The sequence below is a fragment of the Citrus clementina genome, unplaced genomic scaffold, assembly GCF_000493195.1.
Source record: "Citrus clementina cultivar Clemenules unplaced genomic scaffold, Citrus_clementina_v1.0 scaffold_8, whole genome shotgun sequence".
Classification (NCBI taxonomy): Eukaryota; Viridiplantae; Streptophyta; class Magnoliopsida; order Sapindales; family Rutaceae; genus Citrus; species Citrus x clementina.
Genome location: NW_006262022.1, coordinates 23,254,941 through 23,276,810, shown reverse-complemented (window position 1 = coordinate 23,276,810; position 21,870 = coordinate 23,254,941). Strand labels below are relative to the sequence as shown.

Below are 21,870 nucleotides of genomic sequence, written 5' to 3'. Positions count from 1 at the left end.
TCATCTCCAACTTCTCCTAGAACCACTAGTTACAGATGATTCAGTTATATTAATATCGCTTTGATCATTTATTGTATGCATTTAAGTAATTTACCTTATTAAATTATTGTAGCAATCGGTTGTAAAGTTCTCATTAATCATTATTTATTGCAATCATTTACGAATGTTGTCACAATTTCTAAAAGGTATACTTTTAGGGATGCATGAAAATAACCCCGTCTAATTCAATGACAAGTTTCTGACTTCCAAGGCATAGTTTATTGCAGCCTTCGCATATCCTCTTGAGGAGAAACGTGAGCTACGTAGATGCAAATTTTTTAGGAAGCGGTACCATGCGGTTACCGTATAGGTAGTTACCGTACTCTTGAATGTCAATTACATTAAATATTTCTTGCATGTATATCACTATATCATACGACCTTAGGACCCTCGTTAAACTTGGATCCAGAAAAACCAATGATTGAAATGGTCATCACTTCCCCGACCAATTTGCGTTCATCAAAATAATATCAACAAATTAGAACAGCTTGTTATGAACAGCTAGCTTTATAGTTTGGGCATTCCTTTTTTTTTTTAATCCAGTTCATCGCATTCTATACTTTTCTAGCGATGCACAAGCAGAAAGATCACAAAACTAGATAAAACTGATCGAAGGAAAAACAGGACATTACTTAAAAGCATAACAATATCTTATGCTAACACAACCGAACAATATCACATGTAATAGAAGCAAGAAAAGGAAAAAATGATCAGATCATCAATCTTAGGGGCAACACCGCTACCAGCACCAGCAGAAAGACATTCCTCATCCACGGATGCACTAGCATCACCTCCACCGCCTCAAACTTTGGGCCATACCATTACCAGCACCAGCAGAAGGACCATCCTCATCCATAGATCAACTCCCTGGTACATATTGGCATTATAGATGCCCTCAAGCTCTTTCATCTTATCTTCAAACTCATCTGCCTCTGCGAGCGGGTTCCCATCAAGCCATTGGATGGCCTGCTCAATAGCATCTTCAATTTTCTGCTTGGCAGCAGCAGGAAGCTTTGCACTGATCTTCTCATCCTCAATTGTGTTTCTCATGTTGTAAGCATAATTCTCAAGAGCATTCTTCGCCTCCACCTTTTTCTTGTGTTCCTCATCCTCAGCCTTGTATTTTTTCGCCTCCTGTACCATCTTCTCTCTCTCCTCCTTAGAGAGTCTGCCCTTGTCATTTCTCATGTTTATCTTATTCTTCTGTCCGGTGGTTTCGTCCTCAGCAGAAATTTTCAAGATACCATTAGCATCAATGTCAAAGCGCACATTGATTTGTGGAACCCCTCTTGGAGCAGGAGGAATGCCAGAGAGCTCAAACTTTCCAAGCAAGTTGTTGTCACGGGTTCTTGTGCGCTCACCCTCGTAGACCTGGATCGACATCCTGGGCTGGTTCTCAGAGTATGTGGAGAACACCTGTTCCTTCTTGGTTGGAATAGTGGTGTTCCTTGGAATCAACACAGTCATGACTCCACCAGCAGTCTCCAAACCCAGTGACAGAGGGGTGACATCAAGCAATAAGAGGTCCTGAACCTTCTCATTACCCTCCCCACTCAAGATTGCAGCATGCACAGCAGCACCGCAGGCAACCGCTTCATCAGGGTTGATGCTCTTGCATAGCTCCTTTCCATTGAAGAAGCCCTGCAACAATTGCTGGACTTTTGGGATCCTAGTAGACCCACCAACAAGAACCACATCATGGACACTGCTCTTGTCCATCTTAGCATCTCTCAGGCATTTCTCCACTGGCTCCATACACTTCCTGAACAAATCCATGTTCAACTCCTCGAATCTAGCCCTTGCAATGGTTGTGTAGAAATTAATACCCTCGTATAAAGAATCAATCTCAATTGTAGTCCGTGCAGTTGATGACAGGGTCCTCTTAGCCCTTTCACAGGCAGTTCTCAACCTCCTCAACGCTCCGGGGTTTCCACTAATATCCTTCTTGTTTTTCCTCTTGAACTCTTGAACAAAGTGGTTCACCATTCTGTTGTCAAAATCTTCACCTCCCAAGTGGGTATCACCAGCAGTAGCCTTTACTTCGAAAATACCCTGATGAATGGCCAAAAGCGAGACATCGAAAGTACCACCACCAAGATCAAAAATAAGCACATTCTTTTCACCAGTACTACCTGCCTTCTTATCTAGCCCATAAGCAATAGCAGCAGCTGTCGGCTCATTAATAATACGCATTACTTTAAGGCCAGAAATAACACCAGCGTCCTTTGTGGCTTGACGCTGTGAGTCATTAAAGTAAGCAGGTACTGTGACAACAGCATTCTTAATAGTAGTGCCCAGATAAGCCTCAGCAATCTCCTTCATCTTTGTTAGAACCATTGAGGTGATTTCCTCTGCAGAAAATTGCTTCTCTTCGCATTTGTAATTAACAACAATCATAGGCTTGTCACCTGCCCCAGCAATGACCTGGAACGGCCATAGTTTCATGTCTTTTTGTACTAAAGGATCACTGAATCGCCTCCCAATCAAACGCTTAGCATCTGCATATCACCATACAAACAAAACACACAATCAACATACAATTCTAAAATCACAGTAACTTTCTTTTATCGTCGCAAACTAAGAATGCTCTGTTTTGTTCATTAAATGAAGTAGGGGTAATTTTCATGGACCTCCCCTGAGGTTTGAGGTATTAACGCTTAGATAGAATATATTAATGTAATTATAAATACTTCCCCTGTCATTTGTATAAAAATACATATAACGTTAATTTGAAAGGATAAACGTGTAAAACCATATTTAAATTTTTAAATAATTCAAAGTGAAGCTCAGAAGTTATAACTGCTACACCTTATTAATCAGAGCTTTGATAATAATTAGTGGACAAAAGAAAACTAAAGTTTCCACTAAATAAAACATGCACTTACCTTTCTCTCTCAGACAAGCAAAAACCTAACACCATTTTCATCTTTTTTGTCTAAAGTTGTGAAGAAATCAAGATTACAAAAGATTTTATCTTTAGATTTTGGTGTTGGCTCCAATCTTCCATGAAGACGCAGCGGAGAAAAAGCCGAAACTAGGAGGAAACTTTGAAAGGAAGCCACCTCTAGCGACAAGAAGAAGAAGTGCGCGAAGAAGAGCATCAAGACGTACAAGATCTACATCTTCAAAATCCTGAAGCAAGTCCATCTCAATACTGGAACTCGAGCAAAGCCATGGGAATTATTAACAGTTTCATCAACGATATTTCCGAGAAGCTTGCTTAGGAAGCTTAAGGCTGACGAGGTACAAGAAAAAACCGATGATTTCATCTCGGGAAATTCAAAACTTTGTGAGATTTGTGCTTCCTATTGAGATAGCTAAGCACACTATTTGTGAGGGTACCAAGGTTGTCACTAAGTCTACTTCTCGAATGAGGTTTGTTGCATTAGTCAGTGGATTTGCGTGTTATGCGATTTGTTTAGTAATTAGTTTAGGCTTTTAAGTTTACTAGATGAAGATGTTTTTATTTTTATTTTTACTTTTTTCGTTTTGGATGAGTTTTTAAGGTTTGTTTAGATGTACTTGAAATTAGGATATGATCTAGTTTATGTGCATGTTCATTATATTAGAAAATGAAAATGAAATATGATTTCAAAATTGCCTTGTTGGTTTTTTACTAAATTGTGATTGATTATTGTGAAATTCTCTTACGTGAAATAAATGTGTTTTAGGGATTTTTTTTTTATAATATGCAATGTCAATTACTTTACATGGAGGAGTATTTTGGTCTTTTAATGGTGTGTTTATTAATTGACAGTGGGAATGAATAATGGATGAAATAGAAATTAAAGTGATGGATCCCACCTGAAATTGAGAATGATTACTAAATTTTTTATTCCCATGGAGAAAGAAGGGAATGGAAATCTATTTATAAGATTAACTATTTTATCCTCTCAAAATTTAAAATATCCATATTGTCCTTATTTATAATTAATTAATTAACTCATATATTATTATAATTAATTAATATATTAATATCTTATTAACAAAATTATTAATAATTATGGTTTTTGAATAAATAATCACAATAATTAATATATTATTATTATAATTAATTAATTAATATACTGATATAATAATCATTCATATAATTATTATTAATAATTCATATGTTATTATTAGTTAAACAACAACAACACTCACATTATTTTCTCACTGGTCAAACAAAACAGTTTCAAATAAATAATTTATTTTAATCTCCATTCTCCATTCCTCATTTTCATTTCAATTCATTCACATTCCAGCTCATTTCAATTTCAGTCAATTTCGACTGAGCATAAATGTTTTGTGATGTTGCCCATTGGTTCTCAAAGCTTTCTTTAATAATTTATTATTTTGGCAGGAGTGGTATTTTAGTAATTTAAACAGCCCACTAAAGATCAACTAAACTAGTAACTAACCGTAGGGAATGTATTTATAGTTACATTAATACATTCTATCCAAATATTAATACTACCCGATGTGGTAAATGAAATCAATTAAAAACCATTAAATCAAGTAAATTATTCATATTTGAAAACAAACAAAAAAATCTGAAATCGGGATGCAATTCTGAGTTCACAGTTTTTTTTTTTTTTTTCAAAATTCTCCAACAGAGTATAACTCCTAGAACCTCCCATTATTTTCTCCACGGCCAAACAAAGCAGTTTCAACAAGAACGGTTAAAGAACTAAAACAGAAACAATGATTCCTTAAATGCATGGATATAAAATACACATAAAATTGAATACAAATTCAATAGACTGCGGAGTAACTTTCCTTTTCCTTTCTCCCATTTTATCTACATTATTCTTTTCTCATGAATTTTCGCTTGAATTCTATTTCCTTCCCCCCCAAACAGATCAGTTTAAACAATAATGATCAAAGAACTAATCGCAAACAGAATCAGTAGTATCAGGTTCAACGGAGTTAAGGAACATACCAAAAACAGTGTTGGTGGGGTTCATGGCGACCTGGTTCTTGGCAGCATCACCGATCAAACGCTCCGTATTCGTAAACGCCACATAAGATGGCGTCGTTCGGTTACCTTGATCATTGGCGATGATCTCAACTCGATCATGTTGCCACACACCGACACAAGAGTAAGTCGTGCCCAAGTCAATTCCAATAGCAGGACCTTCGCCTTTTCCAGCCATCGATTAACAAAATCAAGAATCTATCAACAATAAAAAAAGAAAAAAGCATAGATGATTTGCGAGCTTTAGGGTTCACCGATTGATTTTTAGTTTGCTTCCGTAAGGAGAATGAAGGGAATTGGCGTGGCTATAAATATAGAGTTTGATTTCTGAAAAGTTCTGAGTGTAAAGTGTGAGCCGTTGGACGAAGGAGTCTCTCCCGCTTACTTTTTGGTTTACTTTAACTTTTTGATTTTCTTTTAACTTTAAGAATTAACTTTTTTGATTTTCTTCAACGCTAAGAATCAGAATGTATTAATATTAATATATTTATTTTATTTTATAATCAGAATAAATTATATTAAATTATAAAATATCCTTAATTTATTATAAACATTTTTTATTTTTTATTTTTTATTACTTGATTATTATTATTACTACTAAGAAAATTATTGTTAATAATAGTAATACTTTTAATAATAACAAATTTTTCTTCTTTTAGTTTTTATTATTATTTTATCTCTTCCTTTTTCCCCCTCTTCTTTTCTTCTTCTTTCTTTTTTCTCTCTCTTCTGCAGTTTCCTCGTTACTCATCCATCGTCAATTTCATCTTCTTCATCAACATCATCATCGTCACAAATATCTTCTTCTTCCTCCTGTCAATTTCATTTCTTCTTCTTCATCGTCAACATTAAAATTCAGTTTCATCTTCATCTGTTAAGAATAAACGTAGCTCAGTATGTAAGCTAGAATAGTTAGTTAACTAACTCTGCTGATGTGGCAGCAGAGTAAGCAAGGTTGTTACAAATTGTTTTCAGGCTGTTAATTAGTTGCGTTTTAGCTCATGCATCTAGCGTGTGTACAGAAAGTTTTGGACATTAGTATAAATACAGATTGTATATTCAGATTCAATATGGATTGAATAAAAATCTAGCATTCATCAACTTTCTCTTCAAGTTGCAAACAGAATAAGAAATACAAAATAAACTCTGATTTGGTATCAGAGCCAACTGATCACAACTCTTATGGCTTCCTTAAGCTTGAATACTAATGTTTCATCCTCGATCTCAACATTTACATTCATAACACCAATCAAACTTGGCAAATCCAACTATACAATTTGGAAATCATAAGTTTTCTCTTCAGTCAAAGTTAATGAGCTTGAAAGCCTTCTTGATGGATCGCGAGCTTGTCCAGATCAATTTCTCACTGGTGATTCTTCATATGCTGATGATATTGTACAATAAAATCCAGCATATGCTATCTGGAAGAAACATGATCAAATGTTGCTGAGCTGGCTTCTATCCTCCATTAATGTCGAGATACTCAGTATTGTGGTAATATCTAAAATTTCTCAAGAACTTTGGACTAGTTTAGAACAGCAATTTGGATTTGAAACTGCTGCTAAAAAGGTTCATCTTAAAATGATGTTGAATAATCTTAAGAAAGGATCCATAATTGTTACATATTACTTCAGCAAACTAAGATCTATAACTGATGAATTTGCTATTGCTGGTAGTCCAGTTAGTTCTTTAAATTTTATTACTGACTTAATCTCAGGTTTAGGTGAGTCTTATTATCCTGTTGTGGTGTATATTGAGGCAAACATTCTTAAGATGAGCATCAATGAAGCTTATTCTATGTTGTTAGCTCATGAAGCTAGACTAGAAAATACTCAATCTGCATCGTCATCACAATTACATCATCTTCATGATCGTCATCACAATTGCATCATTTTCATCGTAATCACCACAGTTGCATCATCAATAATCATCATCATCAATCATCATTATTATTGTCATAAAAGGAAGTGAATTTTTGGAAACGCTTATTGAGCTTTTGTTTCTGCATCTTCATGGTTAATCACTGCAATCGACGACGACTTTGACCGGTGAGTAACGCGAGAAAAGCCAAGTGGTCGGAGGTGGTGGCTGGTCGGTGACGAGTGGCTTAGCCAGCGAGTGATGCGAGAGAAGAAGAGAAGAGAGAGAAACCAACCGCTGAAGTCGGGTACTGGCCGATCGGTGACAAGAGACTGCAATCAGCGATCAACCGGCCGTTGACTGATGCCCATGACTATGATTGCCGATCGTTTCTACGTGAAGGAGATGAGATGGGTCGGCTGCTTGCTTAAGGATTTCGGTCTTGTCTCCTTTTTCAATTTATATTTTTAAATGGGAAGAGGAGTATTGTCGGAATATTAAAAAATAATGGAGATATTTTCATCACGAGGGGAAAGAGAAATTTACAGTAATAACTAAAAAATTTTTGCTTTTTTTCATCTTAACCCCCCAAAAATATTTCTATCAACATTAGCCATAAAACAACATTTGAGACCAAAATACCCCTCCCTCATCTTTTCCCCAACACTTCCTTTTTCACTCATCTCTCCCAAACCGATCCAACTCCCATCATCGGCGGCGACATCAACCCTCGTCGGCGGCGGCTCCATCTCTCACCGGCATCCGATCTACGATCTAAAACCTTCAACAAAACCTAGGTTAGTCATTTTTCTTATTTTCATTAATTTAAAATGAGATTTTAGAATAATAATAGTTATAGCTTGAGATTAATAGCGATGGTGATGATGTTTGTGGTGGTTGGTGGTGTTTGGGAGTATTGTTTTCGATTTTGGAGTGATTACGCTTAATTTTGGGGTGGGGAGGGAGGGGGGCAGGGCACGCGCCGGCGCCCATTGCTGGGCAGCAGCGCGCACCCATGCGCGGCCCGCTGTCGTACCAAAAAATTAGAGTTTTTTTTTTAACGAGTGAATTTTTTATTTCTGTAAATGTAATGTAATAATTTTATAAATATTACAGATACATGGCGAAATCAGAATCACCGGATATTGAAGTAGGCAAGATGTATTTTCGTTATGCTGATCACTTTCCTGGTCGAATTTCGAGCATGTGTATGTTATCTCGGTCGTAAAAGCCATCGAGGAAAAATTAACAAAGCGGCAGTTGAGTATGTTCAAAAAGGATATATTTGGGCATTTCTTGGAGTGTCGAAGTTTTCCATTTAGTGGGGTAATTTTGCACAATCTTTTACTGCGGTAAGTGGTCCATGAAGAGATAACCGTGAGGATCAGTTATGGTTTCAAATTGGTAAGCATTTGATTCGCTTGTCAATTGTCGAATGATGCTTGGTTACTGGACTTTCATTTGGTGTTGATACCAATGAAAAAAATGATGAAATGGAGCAGAGGCTACGGAATACGTATTTTGGTGGTGTGCATCATAAGATTAATGTGAAGCAATTTGATGCAGTATTTAAGGAGTTGAATTTCAAGGAAATGGATGATATGGACACATTAAAGATTGCACTGTTTTATTTTGCAGACAGAGTACTAAATGCAAGAAAAAATCACTGTCAAATTAATTTCGATTGGCTTGACCAAGTTGATGATATACAGTACTTCTGAAAGCGTCCATGGGGTCTATTGTCGTGGGAAATGATTTACGAGAGTCTTGACAATGTACTGTTCGAGAAAGACGAGAAATTTAAGAAGACTCGGTTGAAAAATCCAGATCATAATATTGAAAAATACAATCTTTACGGCTTTACGTCTGGGGTGCAGGTGCTTTTTTTTGTTTATTAATAAGTTTTATAGTATTAAATATTTGATAGTATTAAATATTTGATAGTTGTTTTATTTGATTTTTCACTTTGGTTGTTGTAGGCTTGGATTTACGAAGCAATCGGAGGGTTGCCATCAACATGGGTCGTCAAAACGAAGAGTAAGATTCCCTGCATTCTGCAATGGAAGCCCATGGCGTCTTCGAGAATCAACTTTGCGGAGGTTTATTCGTTCTTCAACGACGAATCTCGTCTTGTAAGTAATATGTATTACTTATTTTTTTAACTTTACTAAATTTAAGTTGGGTATACTTAAATTTTTCAATTGAATTTATGGCAGACGGACGTTTTACAAACTCTTGAGCCAAATTCAAAGGAGAGTAGCAGAAAATATTGGCTCTCTGCGAAGGATTACTTGCCAAGCATTCCAGACTGGGTTCATAAGGTCGGTATACTGTAAGTACTAAAAAAATTTTTATCGAAATTTTTGACTTTTCATTTAATAATTTTAAATGATACTTTATACAGCACCAACACTCAATCAACGCGATGCCGTCGGTTACAAGACAATCGGACGAGCATGACGATCATGACGACATACCAAACCCAATACCAGAGCAGCGTCATGACACTTTTGAGCAGTGTCATGACACTTTTGAGCAGCGTCATGACACTTTTGAGCAGCGTCATGACACTTTTGAGGATGAGGTGGGTCATGACACTTTTGAGGATGAGGTGGCTGTTGATGACCACCAGCAGCAAACAGACAACTCTGATGACGCATGAGATTCTGAGATTATAAATAATATACGATATTTTTCCTTTATAAATTATTTTTTTTATTGTTATTCTAAAGTTTTATTTTTTTCTTTTGTAATAGTCGAGGACAAAGCAGTTTAATGATTACGTACGACGACGACTGGATAAGATTGATCGTAACGTGTATGAAATAAAGTCAGAATTAAAAGATTTTAAAGAAACCGTTGTTGGCTTCATCGACACATTTTCTAAACGTTCAAATAAGGATTCTCCCACTGAATGCTCGTATGCGGTAAGCTAATTTAAATTAAATAATTATGTTCGTTTAACTTTTAATTTGATAATTATTTAATATGTTCTTTTTGGCGAATGTACAGGCCCCGGATGACTATGGAGTGTATACTGACGTGGGCAATGAAAATTTGTCTACGCCCACGTCATTGTATAGTTTCTACGGGGATGTTAGTGGGGAGAGCGTGCAGGTGTTCACAGAGGTGCCTCCGGGCGTTAGTAAGTTCGGCCGCGCGTACATACCGTCGTATGTTTATAACAGTCCTTACATGATTCCTCCGATCAGGCGAGGACAGAACGTCCGAAGGTTACCTCGACCCCAAATCATGGAGCATGCGATTGACATGAGTACGAGTGTGGATGTAAATCCACTGAGAGGATTGAAGGACTCTAGTTTGTTTGCTGAGTTTGATCGATGGTTCACTAGTGATAGCAGAGTCCGCCGGAGAGTCCAGCACTCGCGGTCATTCTTTCAAATAATTTTGGGGACAACTTCGATGGGATGGCTAGGCGATGAGGTATTTATATTTTCCTCGTGATGTATACTGTTGTGGATTTGTGTATAAATTTTTTTTAAATCGTAATATTTCTGTTTCTCTACAGCATATTTACGAGTATCTCCGCTTGATTAGCGAGAAACAACGACAGTATCCAAATGCCTTACTCCAACGTGTCACACATACTGACACATTTTTTTGGGTAATGTGCCGACAAAACTTATAAATATTATTTAATTTGTTTAATTATTGCCTTTAAGTTTTATTAATTTATGCATTTCTTGGTTATCTATGTACTAGGTGTTCTTGAATCAGTTATGGAATAACGGGAATTGTGCAGTCGATTCAATGGTATTCGACGACCGCTTGAATAGTTATCTTTGTGGGCGACAGCACACAATATCAAAATCAATGACGGATGTCGATATGGTATGTATTTCATTACATTTCACATGCTCTATAATGAAAATATTTGAGTTGTTGCTTTTTCTTTGTTGTATTTCAATTTCATATATAACGAACATGTTTTTTAATTTTTATATGCAGTTACTCATCCCTGTTAACTTGGACGGCGCGCATTGGGTACTAGCACGAGTTGACTTTCGGAAAAATAAAGTCTGGATTTATGACTCATTACTCACATTTCGCGACGACAAAAGGTACAAGTTGAAATTCAAGCCACTTGAAGTTATATTCCCTCGATGGTTGGAATATGTTGGCTTCTACAATATCCGACCTGAGTTGCGGAGTGAAGACCTGTGGAAAGTTATCGCAGTTAAGAGCGCGCCACAACAAGAGCCCGGAACTGGCGATTGCGGTGTTTTTGTATTGATGGTTACGATGTATTTAATGTTCGGGCTTAGATTAGAGTTTAACGCTAGTTATGTTGAGTACTTTAGAAAGAAGATTGCGGTTGATATATTTAATGACGATATTATATTGTAGACCTATGTAGTAATTTCAATGTTGAAATTTGCATTTTTTTTATTTCCGCACTTAAGTTTATATAATTTTAATGCCTCACATTTTGAACTTTAAAATAAAATAAAGTTTTATGAATACAAGTGTACAATACACAAAAAACAATAACAGTTTTAACTAACGAAATACAAAAAACAATAACAGTTTTAACCAACGTAACACAAAAATAATAATAGTTTTAACCAACGAATAACACACAAAATACAACTAACTTCGAGTCAACGCAATAAGATTCTTACATCGCTTACGATTATGGCCTAGTTCATGACACCGGCCACATCTTACAGTCTGCCGGTCAACGTCCTCGCCAGCCGAGGGTATTCTAAGCTCTTTACGACGGCCAGGTGGTGGTGCCTCAACTGGTGGGTATACCTGCATCTCCTGAATTTCATCTGGAACTTCTCAATTAGCCACATCACCAACTGGCTCCACTGGTTGTGCATAAGCCATCGCCAACGATTCTGTAGTGTAAAAGTCCGAGCAAAGGTTAATAAAATCCACCCGGTGTGTTAGACTCGCCGCAATTGCATGAGCACACACAAGCTGATCAAGCTGAAACACTCTGCAGGAGCAAGTTCTCTTTTGCAAGTCAACCAACCCTTCCTTAAGCCCACCGCCTATAACTTGAAAGAGATACGGAGACACCGGCCGAACTATCATTCTTTCAGCTATAGTTCTGCTCTCAGTGACTATTTCATCCGCTCATGTTGTTAGCCGAGTAGTCATTGGTTCAGCCACAATTTTTCTATCATAAAACCATTGCTGCAATGTTTTCCTGAAGTGATCAACAAGATGAGTAACAGGAAATTTTCGAGATTCCCTCATGAAAGCATTAACACTCTCCGTGATGTTGGTGGTAAGAATGCTGTACCTCATACCTTGAAACTGAGACCTTGCCCAATTACACGTACCGACATTATTTTCTAGGTAATCAGCCGCACCCGAGTGGATCATCCACAACCCTTCAAGTTGTCTCTTAAATTCCTCGTGGCCATATGTTTTTGCTGCATTAATAAAGGCAGGCTCAAATTCATCCCAAAGAGCTTTGGACATTCTAAATTGTGACTTAATGTTACCTTTGACGTGGTAAAAACAAACGCCATGAGTTGCATTGTGAAATACTTTAAGAACGGCTCTCCTTATGGCAGTGCATCGATCAGAGATAATTACCAACTCAGGTCTATCACCAATCACTCCGTGTAACTTCATCATAAACCATTCCCAAGCATCATTATTTTCTGAATCCATGATCCCAATGGCTAACGGATACAATTAATTATTACCATCAAGACATGTTGCCACGAACATGCTTCCACGATATAATCCCTTCAGATGAGTACCATCTACAGTAATGACCGGCCGAATGTACTGCATAAACCCCTTGATGGAAGATCGGAGTGCTACAAAATAGTACAAGAAATTACCATCTCCATCCTGCTCGAGGTGAGTGATTGTACCCTCATTCGCTGTAGTTAGTACGTGAGAGTATTTAGGGAGCAAGTTGTATGACCCTGCAGGGTTGCCGCGAACTATTTCAAGACCAACTTCTCTCGCCCTATATGCCTGTTGGTATGTTAACTGAACACCGTATTCCTGTTGCATATCTGCTCTTATGTCATTGGGAGTATAAATCCTCTTATCTTGAATATATTTTTCTGCGATAATATGACCGACAACCCGGCTCCTTACTTGATGACGTCCATCAACCAATACCTCATTATGACAAGTGTGTACATTATCAATTCTCTTCACTACCCAAGGAACATTTTGCTCGTTCGAACTTCTAGTTGCTCGAATACGCCATTTACATGATTCTGAACAACAGTGAGCCTCGAACCGTGTCGTAGTAGACCGTGCAATCTTGAAATCAAACTTATCTTTAAAGGCCACCTTGCGTAGTTGTAATATAAGCTCATTCTTCTCAGCAAATAGCTTACCCACGCTGATATCATCTGAATCACAACTGCTAACAAAGCTTGGAGCAACCATGTTCGAAGGTAAAGTTGGAGCAAGACTTGTAAGGGGGTCAATTCTCCTTCTCGATCGAACCATAGAAGGAATAGGTATATTGCCTCTGTTATTCACAGGAGTATTGTCTTCACACTCATCCTCATGTTGAAACGAGTGCCCCGCCTCGTATTATTAGAAGGTTCTGCACAAACATTATCCCCCTCTGTCTCATTATGAAAATCATCATTGTCCCGAAAATCATTGTTGTGATACAGAGAATATCGTTGCTCCAACGACGTTGTTATTGGAAATACCGTTGCTCCAACATCCTGTAACGTAACGCCATTATCATCAATGTTGTCATAATTGTTGTGGATTGGAGAGTAATATTGCTGCAGCGATATTGTCCTTTGCAACACCTCTTCATCATTATCGGGGCCAGACATATTTGCTCTAAAGGAAGTTTTTGTATCGACATGTGGCTCAATACCTTCGCTCGGAACTTGAGGTGATGTGGTCACGAATATACGAATGCATCCAAAATTAGCTACGTCAGATGCCATATGCAACACAACCCTCACCATTTCATCATCACATATATCCATGGGCATTGCACATATATGATATAATGTGTTACTAGACCTCAAAGTTGTCTTCATTGTGATACTATAGTCATTAGGGATTATTTTTAACACCTCGTATATTCTTGCTAATAACTTATCAAACATGTAATTTTTTCCAACAAAAAAAGCTCGATTTTTACCATTCACGTACTCCATACAGCCATTCTCTAATGTCTCCCACCAACCATCGTAACACAATTCAAGTACAACTGAATCCATTAAGCCTGAAATTATAAAAAAAAAATTATTTGAGTTCTATTAAAATAATACAGTTTTAATAAATCTCCAAGGTGCCTGTCGCACCAAGTTTTGCTGCGACAGCCAGCCTGTCGCCAGATTCAGATTCATCAACTGAGTTCAGTAAGTTCAGAAAATAATTCATACCACTGAGTGATGTCGATTTGTGTTGGATCCGGATAGATTATGATCGGATATCACTTTTACCGTTGTCTTTTGCGGTCGTCGTTGGCTGATGATTCAAGAATGAAAAGCTGCTTTTGGTTTGGCGATATGGGAGAAACAATGTTGGTTTTGTTCTGTAAAGAAGGGTAATTTGGGAAGAAAGGCTTGTATTTGGCTAATGTTGATAGAAAAAAGTTGAGACGGTTAATTGTGAAAATAATAAAATATTAATGGTTATTTTCGTAAATTTCCCGAGGGGAAATGGGGATCTGATTCCCAACTCCCCCATCGGAATTAGAATTTCCATAATCACTTCTTATTTTGTGTGGGTCCCATGTATATTGTTTCTATTCTTAATTTTAATTTAACGAGTAAACAAATTTTTTATTCCAATTCCTCTATTTTCATTTTGATTCCGGAAATATAAACACACTATCAGTCCTAACCCAACCCTTAACCCTTAAATTTGAGTTAAAACCCAAAAATTTCAAGTTGGATCATTCAAGTCAAAAGTCGAGTTGGGTGGTTTACCCATCTTTATGAATCATTAAGATAACTATCAAAATAAAAATAGACATTTAGTAAAACTTTTTTTTGGTTCAATTATGTCCTGATAATTATACCAAGAGATAAGCATGTAGGTTATAAATATTACAAAATATCAACACTAAACTATTTACAAGATCGTAAGATATAATATTGGTATTATAATTTTTATGTACATACATTTTCTATATAAATTGTTGTGGCATAGAATATTAGAATTATTAATCAAATAGAATATGTATACTAACGCAATTCATAAATTACTATCACACATTAATTTATATATGAAAATTGAATTATTCTTTTTTTCTAAATACAAATTTGAATCATTAATAAGAATATTAATTATTGAAGTCTGTTTCATATTAGTTTTTTAAAAAGAATTATTTTAGTTTATAAGTAGGATACGTCTCTCAATCTAACAAACTAATCTTTTAAATTAGAAATCTAAAAATTCTAGACTCAATCTCCCAATAAGTGATATTAGAGTCAAAACCCTAATTATTGAAATATAACGATGGAATAACTAATATCTAACAAAATGACTGAGATTCGGTGGTAATTGACTAATTTCATCCAAAATGATCGTTGAGTTATATACCATATTAATTAATGGAAAAAAGTACTTAAGTTTATAAATTATAAGCTCCAACAATCGTACTAATATTTTGCATTACAGACCTAAAAGTTCACCTACTCATACCCATCGATTTGCAAAATGAATCTAACATCTTATCAAAAGAGAAACGACCCGTTGTCGAATTAAATACGCACCAATGAGTAGTGACCAATTAATGTAAGCCACGTCGGCCTGGAGTTGAAATTGTTCTATGCCCAGCCGACTGACGAGGAGCATTTAAATAATTACAATGTCCGTAGGACCAAAACTGCCACAAAGCCTAATTTTCGTGGCGTTCAACTATTGGCTCAAATGAGGATGTAACAGAGAAGCGCGCCCGGAGATCCTGACAGGCTGACACTCCACTCGCGCAAAATTAAAATTACGGATAATTCAAAAAATCTTTTCTTGCATCCTCCCCTACCAGTGCTTCCTCATCTCCACCATTCATGAGAAGCTGAGCTCAATTCTCATAAAAAAAAAAAAAAAAGAAAAGAAAAATTCACCCTCCATGACGAAAACTCTGATTTCATCTCCACCGTTCGTCGGCACACCACTCCCTTCACCATTATCGTCACTCTCTCGCCACGGGCTCCACCCGCTTCCTAACCGTAGACTCGCCTCCACCAGAGTTAGACTCAGCTTCCAAGAAATTCCTCCAATTCTCTCCCTCGACTCTTCTATCGATCTCAACTCAGTTTTTAGTCGAACTGAGAGCTTGCTTTACACGCTGGCAGACGCTGCCGTTTCACTTGATTCTGCTTCTGGCGGAGCTGCCTCCACGTCAGCTGATGGGGCTACGCAGAAAAACGGCGGCTGGTTCGGTTTTATCTCTGAAGCTATGGAATTCGTTCTCAAGGTAATTTTTGTTCCTTTTTTGTTATTATTACTATTATTATTTAAGTTTATATTTTTAGTTGATAATTATTATGAATTTTGTGAAGAAGTTAGTTATTTGATAATAGTTAGAAAGGAGAATCTGTCCCGCCAAAAAAAAAAAAAAGTTCGAAAGGAGGAAAAAAAGGAAATGCATTTGAAATTTTTTAAAAAAATATTATGAAAGGAATGGAGCAAAACTGTAGAAACTCCTGTTGTGGCCGAAATGCAACTATAATATGCTTATCAAGTGTTCCAAGGGCTTTTCTAATCCCCGAAAGTGCTTTCACGAAAAACTCTTGTCAATTTTTATAACAGTTTAAGTTGCTAACTAGTTGAGCAAAGATTGCATGTATGTTGATAATTGATTATATTTTTGTTACATTTGGATTCTGTTCCAGATATTGAAGGATGGGATTGATGCTGTTCATGTGCCGTATTCATATGGCTTTGCAATAATTTTGTTGACAGTTATTGTTAAAGTTGCCACATTTCCTTTAACAAAGAAACAGGTGAGTGTTTTTGCTTCCACTTCTTCGAGGAAAATGATATGGGTAATTAGGCTGTTTCTTTTATTACAAGTCATACAGTGTTTTAATTTAAGAAAATTCAACTATGCTACTTGATGAAAATAAGGTTTTGCCATGGAAGTGACGTTTTGCAAATATTTGCCACCAATTGTCATTTTTTTTTTTTGGTCTAAGTTGAAATTGATTGATGTATTGTATTTGTGGATTATAACGCCAATGTGAATGTAATATAATTGGCTTCCTTGGTAGTGTTGGTGTTGTTAGGTGATGACTTTGATTAATATGTAGGTGGAATCAACATTAGCAATGCAAAACCTTCAACCTAAGATCAAAGCTATTCAACAAAGATATGCTGGCAATCAGGTGAGGAAGAGAGTTGATTAGATTCTGAGATTGAAAGCAAACGTCTTCTTCTTCCTTTTTTTTTTTTTTAAATGTTAATATGGTTCTTTTTCTTCTAACCTCTTTCCAGGAAAGAATTCAGCTTGAGACATCACGTTTATACCGGCAGGCTGGGGTTAATCCATTAGCAGGTTCTCTTTCAGAGGATCATTTGCCATTGCATTTGTTTTGCTTCCTCCCCCATAAGTTGGAAATTACATTTTTACCTTATGGGGTTATTTTCTTTTTCTTTCTTTGCTTCTTTATTAATGGCGATAGAGGTTTGGCAGTTGTGAGTTGACTATTGAGAAATATCTAGAGTGAAAATTTGCAAATCAATATCAACTTTTTCCGGGATGAGAAAGTTCACATGCCAATCATGTTTCATAGACTAAATTGCAATCATCATATGTCATGGCAGTATGTACTTTAGTTGATGTTGATTTATAGTTTGTTTTTTGTTCATCTTCATTTCTCTTGAGGTCTTACAGTTGCTGTCTTTCTACTCCCTTTTTAAAACTTATTATGGCGCTATTAAATTGCACATCTCCTTCAGTTTCTGATGTGCGTTATCATCTCCCTATCGGTCTGTAGGTTGTTTGCCAACATTGGCTACTATACCAGTCTGGATAGGTCTCTATCAAGCTCTTTCAAATGTGGCAAATGAGGTAATTAAGAGGGTTTAGATACTAATAACTTTTACTGATGGATATACACTCCTAATTGCTAAGTAATGTCAGTATGCTGACAATTGCAAACTTTTCATTTTAAGGGTCTGTTAACAGAAGGTTTCTTTTGGATACCCTCATTGTCTGGGCCAACTACGATTGCTGCTCGACAAAGTGGATCTGGCATTTCCTGGCTCTTACCGTTTGTGGTAATATTTTTTATGTTCTCCAAATGCATGAAGCAATTGTTTCTTTCACATGTTTCTTCATTCTCTACAATTTAGTCTCTTGCTTTCCAAGCCTTTAAGAAGCTACTAATTTAAACATGTAACTGTGCGTTTGAACAATTAGCACCTACATTCAACTTTTGTGACCCATACGAGTTTTTCAAAATCAATTTTTTGTGGATTGAAAATCAGTTTCTTTGAATCTTTTGCATGGTCTGATACATGATGTTTACAAGCATTTTGCTATAAATTAATATAAGAAACCATTAACCAAGACATAATCCTTGGTAAATTTAAGGAAAGAAAGGTGAGTTATAAAACCTCGCAAGCTAGGCATTAGCGCTAAGTTTCATGTATCAGCTTATAATGTTTGTTTTTCAGTGTCCTTTAATATGGTTTCTGTGTATGGAAAAAAGATATCATAGTTCATAAGCATGTATAGAAATATGTAGGCTGAATTTTCCTTAAAAAAATTGAGGATATGTCTACCTCCTTCAACTTTGATTTTTTGTTTCCTTTTCTTAGTTGATGAGGCACTGATCAGTCGTTATTCTTTTCAATTAAACATAAATTATCTAACTTATAATCATCATGCAGGATGGCCATCCGCCATTGGGCTGGCATGACACTGCTGCATACCTTGTTTTACCTGTCCTTCTTGTCGTTTCACAGTATGCTTCAATGGAGCTCATGAAACCTCCCCAGGCAAGAAAATGAACTCTCTTTACTTTCCATTTTCTTTTGGTTTGTTTCTTGTCTAAACAAGTTGAAGTCCTGAATTGGTTTGCTTCGACAGACAGATGATCCAGCTCAAAAGAACACACTTCTTGTTTTCAAGTTTCTTCCACTCATGATTGGCTACTTTTCCTTGTCGGTCCCATCGGGATTATCAATTTACTGGTTGGTTTCTCATATCAATTTTACTAAAAGCAGTTAACTGAATTCATGTGATTTATGTGTGTGATTCTGCCCATAGCTTGCATTCTTTTGATATGTACAATGCTTCAGGAAGCAACTACATTTTTTATATTAACAACATATTCTGCCTTCGGTTATGTTCCTTCTCATTATGCTGTTGATGAAGGATATTTATCTGTGGTAAGAGGTGGTCAATACTATGTTGCAGTGGTCAGTAGTACGCATACTTTATTTAGACATACATGCTCCCCTCACCCCCCATTAGAGTGCATTGCAAGAAACATTCTTCTTTGGCTTTGTATTAGTACAATCATTAATTTGTTCATTTAAGGAGCCTTTTCTTTTTCTGTAAATTAGTTTGTTAAATGCACTATGCAATTTGTAGGTTCACAAATAATGTTCTCAGCACAGCACAACAAGTGTGGTTACGAAAACTTGGTGGTGCAAAGCCTGTTGTTACTGAGAATGCGAGTGAAATCATCACTGCAGGACGTGCAAAGCGATCAGTCTCTCAGCCATCCCGGGCTGGTGATAGGTCAGTTTTCTGATTCTCGACACTTGTACTTCTTCCAGCTACTTCAATAGTGTCCTGCTGATAAAAATGGCAATTAACAGATTTAGACAATTAAAAGAAGAAGAGAAGGGGAAGAAGTTGAACAAGGCATTGCCAGCAGAAGACGTTCAAACCATGAATTCTGCATCAGATTCTGAAGGGGAATCTGATGGAGAGAAGGTAAAGTTCTCAGTTTAAGCATTTAAGGACTGTTAGACTAACATAAGATAGCTCTTCTGAATCGTATGTTCTGGAATTTACAATTTCTTGGACATTTTGTTTCTCTGTCATTGAGAGTTGTACGTTTTCATCATTATAGTGTACCCACAAGCATGACAGAGGAACCCACTAAGCCAATGGCATAAATGGTACCATATGACTTATGAGTACAAGTTAGTTAAATGCACTTGGTTTTTTAATAATGCAGACACCAATCTAAGTTCAACACTCTTAATGGTGGCTCAACAGTAGTTCTTGTGGGACCACGTTGGAAGCATTGAACTTTCCTTGCATGTTAAAGTTTCCCTGTGCCTGAAAGGACCATTGTAATGCCTTTTATCTCCACATTCATGCTTCCTTGTATTTCAGTGAAGTAGGAACATCAAAAGAAAAATTAGTGAATAATCAAGCCTAAGATAAAAGCCAGTCATCTTAGACAGATTTGAAATGTATTACCCCACAGCATTTTAAATGGCTACAAAGTCATAATCTTGCTGTGTTCTTGTGGCAGTGGTAGAGGGTTTATGCTGTCCAACACTGATACTGTTTTGTGGTTTAAATTCTAAAGTTTTGAACTAGTCTTAATGTTTTCTACCAGGGCCAGGGGGTTCTAGAAGAGGCTTATGCCTCCAACAGGAGCAAACAGGTTCCTGATCCTTCACGGCCGAGGAAAAGCAAGCGTTCAAAGCGGAAGCGTGCTGTATAACAAAAACGAAAGAATATACGTTGCTGATTTGTTTGTTGTCTAATATGAGTCCAGCTGTATCTCTCAACCAAATTAATTTTGATCAATATGTAGCAAGCCATTTTTTGTCGGCTTATTTTTATTAGAATATGGAGAAAATTAAAAGTATCGTATCACACAGACGTTACACGTGGTGTCGGTACATTCTGAAATCGAGCAACAATGTAGCAAGTCTATCAGTGCCCTAGGGCGTTATGCTAAGCCAGGAAGTTGTTCGTGCATCATCTCAATTTTCATCCGTTGGAAATCTCATGTGTGGATGTTTCTAGTTATAAATCTATTTCCAGCCACCTAGTCCTATATATCAATTTTGTGATGTGGCAACGTGGACATGTCAGTCGGTCTAGAATGGGTCGAAGAAACTAGAGTGGGCAGAAGAAACCCCTCGGGGTGTGTGCATGTGTTTATATATAGGAAGCTCCTATGTTACAATTAATGTAACATACACACTCAACAACAACCACACAAATAATGGGCTCACACAATTTATGTGGTTGTTGTTGAGTGTGTATGTTACATTAATTGTAACATAGCATTTGCCTTATATATATATATATATATATATATATAATTTAATGTTGACATATTTTTAAACCGTGCGATTTAAGGTAGTTAAAATTTTTTTTAAACTCTATGATTTAAAAATATATTTTAATAAAAAAATAAGAACGTCCACATTAAAGAACTACACACACTCTCAACAAACATACAAGACTATTTGTGGAAAAATTTCTTCTATTAAGAGAAGAAAAGTGTTAAAAAGTGATTTGTTATTATCTACTAATATAAAGGTTTAAAATTTTTTTGATGGCAATGATTATATATTTATTTTGATCTATATAAAATTTACTTTCTTGTAAAATATCATTAATATTGTATATTGTCTGTGGATTGTTTATAGCAACTAGCAAGCGAGTTCTTGATATATTTTCAATTTAAATAGGTTTATTTGATGTTCTACTATACATGAGGGAGCTATTAGAAAATACCCTTGAAATTTCACATTTATCATCCAACCCACCGTACTGGGCAGCCTGCTTTAAGCGCGCGAAAGGCGAAAAACAAAGTGCAGTGCCGTGAGTGTGAACTGACTGAGAATCAAATGATTAAAACTGACGACTTTTGCCTCCGCACGTACTTTTTTTCTCGCCTTTATGAATTGATCACAATTCGAAACTGTTATCTCTTATGAGGTTTTAAAGAGATAATAATTTCGGGTATTAAATTTTTTTTTTCACCCGAAATTGGTATTAAAATTTTTATACATGAAAATTTGGCTAGTAATATATGAAGTTTGGTGGTAAGATATTTTAAATTCTTTGAATTTTGAATGCGTCAAATTTGGTAGGAAAT

The 21,870-nt window shown here is 36.4% G+C and overlaps 1 protein-coding gene and 1 pseudogene across 1 annotated transcript; one reads left to right on the top strand and one right to left on the bottom strand.

Moving 5' to 3' along the window:
* Positions 1-546: 546 nt before the first annotated feature.
* On the bottom strand, positions 547-5,298 carry LOC18035376 (annotated as a pseudogene).
* A 10,382-nt stretch (positions 5,299-15,680) lies between these two features.
* Positions 15,681-20,741, top strand: LOC18035394 (inner membrane protein PPF-1, chloroplastic). Its single transcript, XM_006424734.2, has 11 exons — positions 15,681-16,259; positions 16,678-16,788; positions 17,095-17,169; positions 17,279-17,339; positions 17,782-17,855; positions 17,960-18,064; positions 18,680-18,787; positions 18,879-18,982; positions 19,386-19,535; positions 19,616-19,733; positions 20,371-20,741. The coding sequence occupies exons 1-11, from the start codon at positions 15,912-15,914 to the stop codon at positions 20,476-20,478; spliced, it is 1,362 nt and encodes a 453-aa protein (XP_006424797.1). The 5' UTR covers positions 15,681-15,911; the 3' UTR covers positions 20,479-20,741.
* The last annotated feature ends 1,129 nt before the right edge of the window (positions 20,742-21,870 follow it).